The 15,036-nt window shown below is 42.6% G+C and overlaps 1 protein-coding gene across 4 annotated transcripts in view; it reads left to right on the top strand.

Annotated features, from left to right (window-relative positions):
* Positions 1 to 15,036, top strand: part of LOC135090946 (post-GPI attachment to proteins factor 2-like) — a 95,591-nt gene that overhangs the window by 40,911 nt on the left and 39,644 nt on the right. The window contains exon 2 of one of the 4 annotated variants that reach the window (XM_063988182.1): positions 8,160 to 8,197. The exons of the other annotated variants lie outside the window; for them this stretch is intronic. Coding sequence (XP_063844252.1) covers positions 8,160 to 8,197 — 38 coding nt within the window. The remainder of the gene's footprint in view (positions 1 to 8,159; positions 8,198 to 15,036) is intronic. 4 annotated transcript variants of the gene reach the window in all.

Below are 15,036 nucleotides of genomic sequence, written 5' to 3'. Positions count from 1 at the left end.
AAAGTACTAAATATTCTTAATTCTGCTCCTTAACCTCCCTATTCCCTCTTATCTCGCATATTTTTTTTTTTCCTCCTTGACGTTAAACTAAAGTGCTAAATATTCTTAATTCTCTTTATCTTCCCCATCTCTCCTTGAACTTTTTCCTTCAGTACACGTTAGTTAACCTACTAAAGCTATACAAAACACTCTTAATCCTCTTTTACCTTCCTTATTATCTTACAATGTTTTCCTCTCTGTACACGTAAGTTAGTCAGGGAGCGATAGAATAAACAGAGGAGGATGCAACCCCTGGTGGACGCTGAGGAATGAGGAAGTGCTCGTAGGAGTCAGTTTACTTCCCTCAGGGGCCTGCGCTGTACTGACAATTTCATGGTTCACTTAGGTATTCCTTTCCCCTTGAGAGAAATACGGTTCGTACCCAGCCTCCCTCTGTCTTTTTTTTAATATATTTGCTTTACTGTTTTCTGTTGTTTTCTGTGTTGTGTGTGTCTTGTTTCTTATGTTATTAGCTGTTGTTTAGTTATTAGTGTTTTTTTTATATAATTCACTCCATTTACTGCTATTTTATTTCTTTTTATAACACTGTATCTTGTGTTATTGTATGTTGTATGTGTTATATCCCTTATGTTGTCCGATCACCCTAACTACGAGAAATGGTGAATGTTTAATGGGCGTTTTCTTTACTAGTGAGAATTCTTGATTTTTTTTGCTGTATTCATTTTCTTATTTCTTAGTTTATATTTCATTATCTCCTTATTTCAGACTTTATTCCTTGACTTTTTTCTTTTCTTTTTTTTTATCTTTTTCTCGGCATTTTTATTTGTATCCTTGTTTGTGTTCCCAATCGTGACATTTTCCCTTCCTCCACTGGTGAGAATCCTTGACTTTTCTCTCAGTATCCTTCCATCTTTGCTAATCTTCGGCGTGTGTGTGTCTCGAATTGCTTCCTTCCTTCCTTTCCTTCCTATCTCCTTTACTTTCTCAGAATCTGTCCCCCCCCCCCTCTCTCTCTCTCTCTCTCTCTCTCTCTGACGGGGGGAGACCAGAGGCGATAGATACACACGAGGAGAGGAAGAATAAGAAGGCAAAGTGTAGCGCCACCTTTTCCCTCCCACACATAAGCTCCCCTCTCCCTCTCCCTCTCCCTCTCTCTCCCTCTCTCCCCCTCTCTTCCCTGGTGGCTTGTTGGGGAAATAGTAGCAGTAGTAGTAGTAGTGGTAGTAGTAATAGTAGTCCCTCACGTCCTCTCTCTCTCTCCTCCTCCTCCTCCTCCTCCTCCTCCTCCTCCTCCTCCTCCTCCTCCTCCTCCTCCTCCTTCCTTCCTTCCTTTCCTTCATTCTTCTTGAGGAAATTGTAGTAGTAGTAGTAGTAGTAGTAGTAGTAGTAGTAGTAGTAGTAGTAGTAGTAGTAGTAGTAGTTGTTGTAGTCGTAGTTGTAGTAGTAGTAGCAGTAGTAGTAGTAGTAGTAATAGTAGTAATAGTAGTAGTAGTAGTAGTAGTAGTAGTAGTAGTAGTAATCCCTTAGGTCCTCTTCCTACATCTCCTCCTCCTCCTCCTCCTCCTCCTCCTCCTCCTCCCAGGACCCATTAGCGGGGTCTCGCCCAAGGCATTCTGACGTGAGGTCCTCCGGTGCCCCGCCAACAGAACCTTTTCGCATGATTTTCTGCCAGTAAAATATTTCTGGACAGGCACACTAGATGGAGGGAAATATTTTAGTAGTCCTGTGTTTTTCTCGTTTTTTATCTCTTTCCTTCCTCCTTTACTTCTGCGTTTCTGAGTGTGAGTGTTCCTCTTCCTTCTTCTTTCCTTTGTTTTCTTCATTATTCCTCCTCTTTCTATTCTTTTTTTCTGTTTTTTTTTATTTCCTTTCTTCCTTCTCCTCCTCTTTTGTATTTCTATGTATTTTCTTCCCTTCCCTTCTGTCTCTCTTGTCTTTCATTTCATCTCCTTTGTATCTGCAAATTCTTCCTTTCTCCTCCTCCTCCTCCTCCTCCTCCTCTTCCTCTTTCTCTCTTCTTTTCCTCCTTTTTTTTCAGTTCTCATGCCTTTTATCCCTTCGTCAGTCCCTCGTCTACCCCTCATACCCCCTCGTCAGCCATCCATTATTCCTCTCTTAGCTCTTCCTTCTTCAATACGTCCATCAGTCCCTCTCTTACCCCCTTCGTCAGCCCTCCGTCAGCCCTCCGTCAGCGCCTCCGTCAGCCCCCTTCGTCAGTCTCTCCGTCATCCATTTATCAGCCCCTCTCTTACTCCTTCATCAGCTCTCTCTTACCCTCAGCCCTTCGTCAGCGCCTCCGTCAGCCCTCTCTCTCTCCTCCGTCAGCAGTGGAAGGGCGTGCAGCCTCTTATTGTGTCTGTGGTCCCGGTTCCTCCCTTACTCTCGTCCCTCTAATGATTATTGGTCTGTGGTAGTCTCCGCCGCTGCTGCCCGCCCCCTAATGAAGCAACGCAAAGGAATACAAAGGAAGGGCTAGCAGCATCTGACCTGTTGCTCTTCTAATTAAGCACCACGAGGGAACACAAAGGAAGGACTAACAGCATCTGACCTGTTGCTTCTGATGAGTTTGTGATAAGATATGTTAGTTTAATCTAAAGTGACAGATTGAAGGATAGATAAAGGGAACGTCTGTCTCTCTCTCTCTCTCTCTCTCTCTCTCTCTCTCTCTCTCTCTCTCTCTCTCTCTCTCTCTCTCTCTCTCTCTCTCTCTCTCTCTCTCTCTCTGAGTCTTATTCGCTCGCCTTCCTCTGATCTCAGTGCCTTTGGTAAACTGTAATTTATAGAACCAATTCTGTCCGAGGAGGAGGAGGAGGAGGAGGAGGAGGAGGAGGAGGAGGAGAAAGAAGAAGAAGAAGAAGAAAGTGTGGATGAAAGGAAACCCCAACAATACCGCGAGAGAAAATAAAATGAAAAGATGGTAATAGAAAATACCAAAAATAGGATGAAACGAAGAGATAAAATAAACAAAAATAAAAGAAAAAAGAGGGAAAATAAAGGAATAAGAGAAACAAACGGAGAAGGGAGAGAGGGGAATAAAAGAGAAAACAAACAAAGGAGTAGTAACGGAGAAAGGTAGATAGGTAGATAGACACGTTCAAGGAGAGAAGGAAGAGGAAGAGGAGGAGGAGGAAGAGGAGGAGGAGGAGGAGGAGGAGGAAGAGGAGAAGGGTGACAAGAAGGAAACAGAGAAGTGTGTGAGTTGAATATCTTTCGGAATTCTTCAGAAGGTAATAACAGAGAAAGAGAGAGAGAGAGAGAGAGAGAGAGAGAGAGAGAGAGAGAGAGAGAGAGAGAGAGAGAGAGAGAGAGAGAGAGAGAGAGAGAGAGAGAGAGAGAGAGAGAGTGCGGCAGGGTGAGGGAATTTCAGTGCAGCATTGATCGTGAGTTGAGGTGAGCTGAGCCGAGGCCAGGAGAGGTCAAGTTAGGTCAGCCACGGCAGCTTAGGTCACCAGGTCACACACACACACACACACACACACACACACACACACACACACACACACACACACACACACACGCAGTTTTTATACCAATTTCTCAAAGGAACGGAGATTTAACGAGGAGGAGGAGGAGGAGAAGGAGGAGGAGGAGGAGGAGTACTGGAGGGAAGAAAAGGGAAGAAGAGGAGGGACTTAAAGTGAGTGAAATTGAAGTTATGGTAGAGAGAGAGAGAGAGAGAGAGAGAGAGAGAGAGAGAGAGAGAGAGAGAGAGAGAGAGAGAGAGAGAGAGAGAGAGAGAGAGAGAGAGAATGATTCAGTTCGTTCTTCGGAAGTAAAACAAATCCTCTCATGCCGGAGGAGGAGGAGGAGGAGGAGGAGGAGGAGGAGGAGGAGGAAGGAAGGAGCATAGCAGGTAAAGAAAGGAAATAGCAGGGAAGATACAGAGGAAGAAGAGGAAAGAGGGGACGAACAGAAGGAGGAGGAGGAGGAGGAGGAGGAGGAGGAGGAGGTATGTCCGGTGATCTAGTTTACTACGATTTTTTTCTTTATTTTTTTTCTTTTCACAACTGAGCAATCCACTCCTCCTCCTCTTCCTCTTCTTGCTTCTCCTCCTCCTCCTCCTCCTCCTCCTCCTCCTCCTCCTCCTCCTCCTCCTCCTCCTCCTTCAAGCCCTATTTCCTTGTGTCTCTCTTCACAAACAAATAACTCACAAACAAATTCATATTAGTTCCCCTTTAAAAAATTCTTCCTCATTACCAAATATTGGGAACAAAAAAACGAGTTAAAAGTTTAGATCAAAAGCCTCGTTTTCTTTATATTTTATTGGTGGGTACGTAAAATTATTAACATGAATCCCTCACTTGCTTTTTTTTTTTATATTTATTTATTTATTTTTTTGTGTGTGTGTTTGTTTGTTTATCTATCTTCGTGTTGTGTTTATTGTGCTTCTCTGTTTTTCTGTCCGTTTATCTGCATGTCTTATTTCTGTCTGTCTGTCCGTCTGTATGTCTGTCTGCTTGTTTATTTCACTATTTCCCCTCCTTTCCTTCATTTTCCTCCATCCTTCCTTTTTTTCCCCATCCACCTTTCCTACCTTCCCTCCTTCATTTTTGGCTATCTCACTTTCCTCCTTCCATCCTCCCTTCCTTCCTCTTTTCCTTCCATCATTCTCTCCTCCCTCCCTTACCTCCCTCCTTCAAATCTTCACAAACTTATACATTTAAACAGTAAACTAAAAAAAAAAAATTGATTACGAAAAATTTTAACACTGTAGTTTCAGAAATTCTATGGCCGGTTCGTCCCTATAGTTCGTGTAAGGCCGGTGTCTCATAAGAATATCTGTTTTGTAACCTTTACGGATCATTAATTTTACTGGCCGTACCTCGTGTTCCGTAGAAGCTAGTAACCACCACCACCATCACCACCACCACCATAACTACTGCTACTGTGTGTGTGTGTGTGTGTGTGTGTGTGTGTGTGTGTGTGTGTGTGTGTGTGTGTGTGTGTGTGTCTTTGTCTCGTAAGTGACTGTGTATTGGAAGAAGAGTTAAAGTGAGGTAGAGAAGTGTTTAAGTGTGTTACTGAATGTAGTTGTGTATAGAATTATGAGGAAAATCTTCGTGTTTTCTCTCATAAATGATTTTGTGATTTTAAAACGAGGGAAGAAATGTTTGTTAACTTTCTGTTATTTGATTTTTTTTCCTAATCCTTTTTTTTCTCTCCTCCTCCTCCTCCTCTTCCTCCTCCTCTTCTTCTTCTTCTTCCTCTTCCTCTTTTTCCGCGAATAATTCACTAATCTTTTAAAACAACATTCAATTTTTTCCTCTCTCTATCTCCCTCTCTCTCTCTCTCTCTCTCTCTCTCTCTCTCTCTCTCTCTCTCTCTCTCTCTCTCTCTCTCTTTCCTCGCCTTCCCCCCAGCCTCATTTTTCTCTCTTTCCTTCACTTCCTCCCCAATTTTTCCCTCCTTCCTCCAATTTCTCCCTCACTCCTTTACTCCATCCCTCTCCCCCCACTCTCCCCACTCTCCCTCGCCCTCTCTCAAGACACTGGTTGGTCCTGCTCTCCATTACAGCAGAATTCCCTCACTACTCATACTCTCCCAACCACCTGTGTCTCCCTCCCTCTCTCTCTCCCTCTCTCTCTCTCTCTCTCTCTCTCTCTCTCTCTCTCTCTCTCTCTCTCTCTCTCTCTCTCTCTCTCTCTCTCTCTCTCTCTCTCTCTGAATGCTAAACGAGAGCTTCTGCTGCATCGCTTTCAATATTTGTTCACACACACACACACACACACACACACACACACACACACACACACACACACACACACACACACATACAGTAGCAGTAGTTATGGTGGTGGTGGTGATGGTGGTGGTGGTTATAATGATTTCTCAAGTACTTAAGGAGAAGAGAAGGGGATGAAGACAGGGGAATGGTGGTGGTGGTGGTGATAATGATCCTGCGTGTACTTCAAGGTTCAAAGGCTCTTGTTAGGATCAAAGGGCAAGGCGCAGGTGAACCCCAGGTGAAGCCCAGGTGAGGCTGAGGTTAGGCTGAGGTAAGGTTGATCCAGGTGATCTCACAAAACCTTACCTGCATCCACTCCCTCACTCTCCCTCACTCTCCCTTACTCTCACTGTTCGTCTCTCCATTTTCTCCTTCCTAGGGACTTTAAGGGTAAACTTACGTGTGTGGATCTCCCTGTCCCTGAACACCCCTGCCAATCCTACCATGTCTTGTACAACCTGCTCGTCCCTTGCCACGACCCTTAACGGCCCCTGCCTTCCGAACGTTCCTTTAATATCCCTGTCACTCCTACCAGGTCTTACAAATCCTTCCAGTACCCTGCCACTTCCCTGCCAGTCTCTATAACCCTCTACCGCTGCCCTTTCTTACCTCTGTGTCTTTCCATTCCCCTGTCAAAGCTCCATAGAACCCTGGCAGTTCCATTATTAGTACATACAACTCCCTGCCAATATATTTATACCTTCTCCTGTCCCTTAAAGCCCCTGGCAATGTCTAAGAGCCCCTGTCAATACATATATACATTTAACTATCCTTCAAAGCCCTTACCAGTGTCCCTAAAACCCCCTCCCACAGTCCCCTGCCCCCTGCCAGTGTCACTACAACCCCTGCCAACGTATACAAATTCATAACTATCTCTAAAAACACCCTGCCAAAACAAATATACCTCCAACTGTCTCCTGCTCCCTGCCAATGTCCTTACTAGGCCCCCTGTCGCTTGTGGCATTCCTCATTTCAATATTTATAAAGGTGAGACTGAGAAGGACAGACAGGTGGGGCTGGATTTGAATAACGGGACACCTGTCTGAATTAAGGTAAACTTCTCTCTCGTGACTTTAATTACCATACCGTGAGACTGCAGGTGGCTAGGGGTGAAGGGGTGAAGGAGGGTGAGAGGGGTGGGGAGTGGAAATGTGGTGAGAGTTAGATGGGGTGGTAGTGTACGTGTTATAATTCAGATTACACTATATTCTCGTGTCTTTATTCATATTTTTTTGTAATTATATTGTTTCTATATTATTCCTTCTTTTTTTCGTGTTTCATCGCTTCTCATTATTCTTAAGTCGTTATTCTTCTTCTTATTTCTTCTTCTTATTATTATTATTCGTATTCTGATTGCTATATTTCTGTTTACGATGCATACGTTATAAATTCTATATACCTGTCTGTTTGTCTGTCTGTCCGTTTGTCTCACTTCCTTAATCTGTACCGTAGAGAGCAAAACATTCTCCTCATTTCCTCTTTCCACCACCACCACCACCACCACCACCACCACCACCACCACCACCACCGCCGCCGCCGCCGCCGCCCACGCAGTCCCACAAAGAGAGACGAAAACACGAACCACAGAACCTCGCAACTTGACGTAGCATTAAAGTTTGCCAGTGTTCACCCTTGTGTTTCCTGCCCCGGGTGTGACGTGAGAGCGAAAGAGAGAGAGAAAGAGAGAGAGGTAATAAGTAAAGGAAGGAGACGAAGAGAATGCTAAGATTAAAGGAGTAAATTAGGAAGAGATAAGTTTAGTAAGATATGAGTGAGTGAGGGAAGGGGAGAGAAAGAGGGAGGGAGGGAAGGAGGGAGAGAAAATAAATAAGGGAGGAATAAGACGAAGAAAATACGAAGACACTAAGATTAGAGCAGTAAAGAAGGAAAAGATTTGTAAAGTAAAGTTAAATGTTTACACAGATTAAGAATAAAAAGCTAAGATGGTGATAAATGATACTCCTCCTCCTCTTCCTCCTCCTCCCCCTCCCCCTCCTCCTCCTCCTCCTCTTCAGTAAAGAATAACGTTTCGACAGGTAAAGAATAAAAGGCTAAAATGTTAATGAATGTTAATGATATTTCTCCTCCTCCTCCTCCTCCTCCTCCTCCTCCTCCTCCTCCTCCTCCTCCTCCTCCTGAAGCTACTTGTGTTTGCTTTCACACTGAAGAGATCCTTTATATCCTTTAGTGACGGGCTTGAGTGTCCTTTGTTGCTTGGTATTGATCGGTAGGATGAGAGAGAGAGAGAGAGAGAGAGAGAGAGAGAGAGAGAGAGAGAGAGAGAGAGAGAGAGAGAGAGAGAGAGAGAGAGAGAGAGAGAGAGATAATACAACCTATATAAATCACGTATTTTTTTTAATGTAATATGATTTGTTAGATAGAAAGAATGCAAAGTTAATTAAACATCTTCTAATTGGCTTCTTTCTTTCCACAGGTGAGGCTGCGCAGGTGTGGCGGAAGGAGAGTGCTCAGGTAATTAAAGGCGTGATTGTTTTAACCCTTCCCTTCCGTTACGGCTATATAAAACACATGACAGCGAGGGAATAACGTAATGAACTCACTAACTTACTCAATTCATTTTAATTAACGTTGAGCCTATGTGAATCTATAGACCGTGAAATATTTGTACGTTTTTTCTTACTTTTTTTTTATATGAAAGTTGCGATGCATTTGTCGAGTGAAAATGGGAGGAGAGAGAAGAGTCAGCGTGTGTGGAAAGTGATTGAAGGCTTGACTCGCGGGTGAGAGACAGGAGTGGTTAGGACAAGAAGCGAAGATCAACACTGGAGATCAACACGGTACCGATAGACACTTAGAGACGAGGAAAGATTCATAAGGAAATAAACACACGAGAGCATTAGAAAATAAGGGATTAATGAAAGGATGAGAAAGAAAAATAGTTATTGAATCTGAGAGAACTTAAGAGACAGACAAGAGAAAACTCACAAGAACACAAGAACACAAGAAAATGGAGGTTCATTTAATGGATAGAAAATATGAATAAGACAACGAAAGGAAGATCAACATTGAATCCAAGAACACTGAGAGACGGAAGTAAAGATTCATATGACCACGAGAGCATGAGAAAATAAGGTAAGAGAGAGAGAGAGAAGGAGAGAGAGAGAGAGAGAGAGAGAGAGAGAGAGAGAGAGAGAGAGAGAGAGAGAGAGAGAGAGAGAGAGAGAGAGAGAGAGAGAGAGAGAGAGAGAGAGAGAGAGAGAGAGAGAGACTTGATCACTTAAAGCAGCACAGACTGGTGGAATCGTGAGGCACTGAAAGACGGATCCCACACGATAAATCCACATAGAAAAGAAGATTTATTGTGGATTTTATGACAGACGCGACGGAGACTCCACTTGCCTCAGGAAAAAAAATGTGGCACCAAAGAAAACTGTAAAATCTTGTCTCGAAAAAAAGGGAAACACACACACAAACACACACACAGTAAGAGAAAGCTTTATGTGGACACCAGCGGAGGATCTAAGGGTGAGTGCTCCTGACGAAAACCCAAGGAAGATTAGATTATCAAGAAAAGAAAAGGGGTTTGATGCTTTTAAAGGGAATCTGGGAATAAGTAAGGAAAGTATAGATGAATGAAACTAATTTTTGGACTGTACAGGAAGATAAGGAGGATCGAAAGGTGTGTGGTCGTGAAGAAAACCTAAGAAAGATGAGATTATAGAAAGAAAGGGGGAATTCAATGCTTTTATAGGGAATCTGGGAATAAGTAAGGAAAGTATAGATGAATGAAACTAATTTTTGGACTGTACAGGAAGATAAGGAGGATCGAAAGGTGTGTGGTCGTGAAGAAAAAACCTAAGAAAGATGAGATTATAGAAAAAGAGAGGGGGATTCAATACTTTATAGTGAATCTGGGAACTAGTAATGATAGTATAGATGACTGAACTCAATTTGTAAACTATTAAGGTTGGTTTTGAAATAGTAAGCTGGACAGAAAGGTAAGGAGGATCTAAACGTAAGAAAGATGAGATTATAAGAAAAAAAAACAAGGATTCCAATACTTTTAAGTGGAATCTAGGAATATATAAGGAAAGTATAGACGATTGAACTCATTTTGTAGTTAGGTTTGCAATGGTAAGCTTGATAGTAAGCTAAAGAGGACATAGAGATAAGAAAGATAAGATTATAGACACAAAAGACAGGAGATTCCAATATTTTTAAAGGGAATCTAAGAAAAATAAGGAAAATATAGAGAATTAACTCAATTTGGCAACTATAAAAGGTTAGTTTTGGAATAGTGACCTTGATAGTAATAGTAGTAGTAGTAATAGTAGTAGTATCTTTAGCATTAGTAGTGTCAATAGTAAAAATAAAGAAAAATAAAAGATTCATTAAAAAAAGGAAAGAAAAGATTAAAGAGAGAGAGAAAGAAGTAAGAATTTAAGGAAGAGTAGAAGTTGTAAAGGGAGAGAAGGAAACTGGAGGTCTGAGACGGAGGCCAAAGGAGGAGTTTCAAAAGGGAGAGGGGGGAGAGGGAGGGAGAGTGGCTAATGTGGGAAGGAGCTGCAGGGCAAGAGGAGAATGAGGCAGGTGAGAGGTGTGTGAGAGAGAAAGGGAGAGTTTCTATGCCTGAAAACAACAGGTGCTAACTGCCTCTCCTTCTGTGAGAATAAAAAGTAGTGAGGAGGAGGAGGAGGAGGAGGAGGAGGAGGAGGAGGAGGAGGAGGAGGAGGAGGAGGAGGAGGAGGAAGAGGAGGAGGAGGAGGAGGAGGAGGAAGAGGAGGAGGAGGTTATAGACGAAGAGATGGAGGCAAATACCAGAGAGAGAGAGAGAGAGAGAGAGAGAGAGAGAGAGAGAGAGAGAGAGAGAGAGAGAGAGAGAGAGAGAGAGAGAGAGAGGCGACAGATACGAGAAACAAGACACAGAAATACATAGACAAAGAAAGACAAGAAACAACACAAAACAACACAATACCTGAACTAATTAATTATTTTTTTACACCTGGCTGGTTTAAATGAAATATTCCAATCTTTATGACATCGATTGGTGAGACGAACCCGGCGCTGACCGAAACATTGTGCAAAAATGATACAATTATGCTGGTTTTATCCAATAGGGGCGACCTAAACAATATGACACGAAACTATGTATTGTGAGATAACGAGACGAGATATGAATGCACGGATGAGATAATTAGGAGAGAGAGAGAGAGAGAGAGAGAGAGAGAGAGAGAGAGAGAGCGAGACACACACACACACACACACACACACACACACACACACACACACACACACACACACACACACACACACACACACACACAAACCTATAGACAAATAGACATACAGACAGACAGACAGACAGACAGACAGACAGACATGCAGTTACACAAAGGAGGAGGAGGAAGAGGAAGAGGAGGAGGAGGAGGAGGAGGAGGAGGAGGAAGAAGAGGAAGAGGAGAAGCGGAGAAGGGAAAAAAAAGGAAAGATATAAAGAGTAATTGATTAGTTATCAGGAGGAGGAGGAGGAGGAGGAGGAGGAGGAGGAAGATGAAGAAGACGAAGAGGAAGAGAAGATGATAAATGGAGAAGTGAAAGGAAATAATGGATGTGTGATGGAGGAAAGGAGGGAAGGGAAGGAGGGAGGGAAGGGAGGGAGAGACGAATGAAGGATTGGAGGTAATAATGGAGAGGTGGAGGGAAGGTGGAGGAAAATGGTGGAATGGAGAGACGTTAGGAAAACCGGAGGAGGAGGAGGAGGAGGAGGAGGAGGAGGAGGAGAGGGAGGGAGGGATTATGGTTGTGGTGCAGAAGAGGAGGAAGAAGAGAAGGAGTGAAAACTTTTAAATCTCTCTCTCTCTCTCTCTCTCTCTCTCTCTCTCTCTCTCTCTCTCTCTCTCTCTCTCTCTCTCTCTCTCTCTCTCTCTCTCTCTCTCTCTCTCGAATCTTATATCTCCAACCACCATCATATCTCCTCCTCCTCCTCCTCCTCCTCCTCCTCCTCCTCCTCCTCCTCCTCCTCCTCCTCCTTCTCCTCCTCCTCCTCCTCCTCAGATTAATGTCAGGCGAGGCAGTGTGTCTATCCTTTACCTCACTCTCTTGCCTCCTCCTCCTTCTCCTCCTCCTCCTCCTCCTCCTCCTCCTCCTCCTCACGCTATTTCTGTCATTCGGTCTCTCCTCCGCCCACGTGAGGTGATCTGAAGGAGGTTTTGATGTGGCTCGTGTTTGGCAAAAGCGATAATATGAATACTATTATGATGATGGTGGTGGTGGTGGTGGTGGTGGTGGTGGTGGTGGTGGTGGTGGTGGTGGTGGTGGTGGTGGTGGTGGTGGAAAAAGGGGAGTTATTTGCATATCAATAAGTATGTTAATTTTATCAAGGAGGTTATAAGGTTAAAAAAAAGTGAGGTGAGGTGAGGGAACGCGCGCGCACAAACACACACACGCACGCACACACACACACACACACACACACACACACACACACACACACACACACACACACACACACACACACACACACACACACACATACCATATCACAGTTTCTTAGTCTAGAAAAAAAATAAAATAAAAAAAAGGAGACGAGGAGTTTAACACGAATGAAATGAAAAATATAATGAAAAAATACAGAAAAAATATATATATAAAAAATGTAAATAAAAAATAGCTACACGAGCATAAGGTTAATTAGAAGCGTGACTCGGACTTACGAACTTTGAAAAATGAATAGAGGGAAATTTGTAAGACGAAGAGAAAGAAATGAACAGTGGGAAGGAAAAAAAATATGTGAATTAACTCTTGTTCTTTACATTTCACTCTTCAATCTTTAATTTCCTTGACTTTATTCTTCGTTCCTTCCTTCACTCTTGCTTTATTCTCCCTTTTGTTTTGATCCTGTACTTGTGGCTGTATAAATTTTGCTTTGTTATATATTTCCTTAGTAATTTCTTTCTTTTTTTCTTTTTTCTTGTTATTTTTATCTTGAATATTTTTTTTTTATACTTTTTTATTATCAGTTTTTATTCACTAATTTATTCACTATATGTCTTCACTTCCTCATTTATTCATTTATTCACTTCTTACACTTTCTCATTTCCTCTCCTTGCTGTTTCATTCATTTTACATCCTTCCTGCCTCCCTCATTTTCTCACATTCTCTCTCTCTCTCTCTCTCTCTCTCTCTCTCTCTCTCTCTCTCTCTCTCTCTCTCTCTCTCTCTCTCTCTCTCTCTCTCTCTCTCTCTCTCTCTCATTTACCCATTCACTTCACTCACTATCTCTCCTTCCTTTTTCATTCATTCACTCATTTCATATCTTCCCTTCCTCTCTCTCTCTCTCCCATCATTCATCTACTCCCCTTCCCTCCTTCTGTCTGGCACACACACACACACACACACACACACACACACACACACACACACACACACACACACACACACACACACACACACACACACACACACACACTGACACCTTTGTACACATAAAGACGCAATGGTCGTGAGAATAGGAGGATATTGTTACGGTTACGGATACGGTTCTCTCTCTCTCTCTCTCTCTCTCTCTCTCTCTCTCTCTCTCTCTCTCTCTGGTGGTGGTAGTGGTGGTGGTGGTGCTTCATTTTGTATGTATGTATGTATTTAATGTATTCCTAAGAAATATCCAACTCCTCCTCCTCCTCTTCCTCTTCCTCCTCCTCTTCCTCTTCCTCCTCCTCCTCCTCCTCACATATAACATTTTTTTTTTCCGCACCAAAGGACGCAGATGAAATATTAATCTCATCTAATTGTCGCCTCTATCACCTCTCCTCTCCTCCCTTCTTCTCTCCCTCTCTTTTTTTCTCTCCCCTCTCTCCCTCTCTCTCATATTTCTCTCCCCTTTTTTATCATGATCTACTTCATCTGTTTTATCTCTACTCTCCTTCATCTCTACTCTTATAACCCTTCTCCTCCTCCTCCTCCTCCTCCTCCTCCTCCTCCTCCTCCTCCTCCTCTTCCTCCTCCTTTTCTCGCCACACTCACCTTTATTCAGATTTTCTCTCGCATTTAACTTCTCATTTTCCTTCCATTATCTTCCTTGTAGCTCCTCCATGTTGTTCTTCTCTTCTCTTCCTCCTCCTTCCTCTTCCTCCTCTTCTTGTTTCCTCCTCCTCCTCACTCGTCTCATGTGTTTCTCCCTTTTTTTCCTCTGACTTCCCTCTCACTTCCTTGCCTCAGGGTGAGTTTTTCCCTCTGCTCTCGTTTCCTCTCACATTTCACACCGGTTCTTGGTTCTCTCACTCTCCCCTCACTCTCTTCTCACTCTCTCTCTTTCTCTCTCCCTCTCATAATCTTGCCTTTGACGTCTTCTCGCTTGTTTCCCCTTTAATTCTTTCCCTTTCACGTCCCATCATTCTGCTCTCCTTCTCCCTCTCTCTCTCTCTCTCTCTCCTCTAATGCTTTTGTCTTCCTCTTATTCTTCCTTCGATTTTTCTTTCCCTATTTATCGTTTTACGTCTTCTTATTTTTCTTGGTCCTTTTATTTGTATTTATATTTGTATGCTTTCCTCGTTCAGTCGTTCTCATATTCCTTCTCTCTTATTCTTCTTCGCATGTGCGTTTTCTTTTCACAATTTATCTCGACTCATCATTTTCACATTCATTTTATCTCACTCTTCTTCAATTACACCTTCTCTCCTTACAAATTAACTCACATTTTCCTTCTCATTTTCCTCTCCTGTCATTCTTCCTCACTTACATCTTTTTCTTCCCTTCTAACACACTTTCTTTCCTACCTGGTCTCACTTCCCCCTCTGAGACACACCTGCTCCCCATTCCACCTTTAGATACACGAGTCCTGGTCACATAGGTGCTCACAAATGCCCACAGGTGCTCCAGATACACATTTCCTATCTTTTGTCAGTTTCTATATTTTTTTACGTGGGTTTTATTTACATTTACAGTTTTATATTTAGTGTTTGTTTATGTTATGTTATGTGTTATGCTTCTCTTAGTTATGTGTATCTTTTTGTTAACTTGTTCATTTCATTTATTAACTAAGGGAAAACATAACCTTATTTTCATTATTTTTTTCTACTTTCATTAGTTTCATCTTCACTTTCAGTCTCACATTTAATATTTATCAGCCTAACTTAACTTAACCTAACCTAACCTAACCTCCCTTACTTTCTCTGACTCATTTTCCTACACCTTCATTACTTTAATTTCCGCTCCCAATCTCATATTTCGAATTAACCAACTTACTTTTACGTTTAGCAATGAGTATCTATAAGCTAAACCGTTCACCCGCTTTATTAACCAAGGGAAATATGTATGGATTTAATTGAAGCTGCCAAATCCATTACTGTCCA

This window comes from Scylla paramamosain, chromosome 36, assembly GCF_035594125.1.
Source record: "Scylla paramamosain isolate STU-SP2022 chromosome 36, ASM3559412v1, whole genome shotgun sequence".
Taxonomy (NCBI): Eukaryota; Metazoa; Arthropoda; class Malacostraca; order Decapoda; family Portunidae; genus Scylla; species Scylla paramamosain.
The sequence above is the reverse complement of the archived record's forward strand: the minus strand, read 5'-3'. Positions and strand labels throughout refer to the sequence as shown.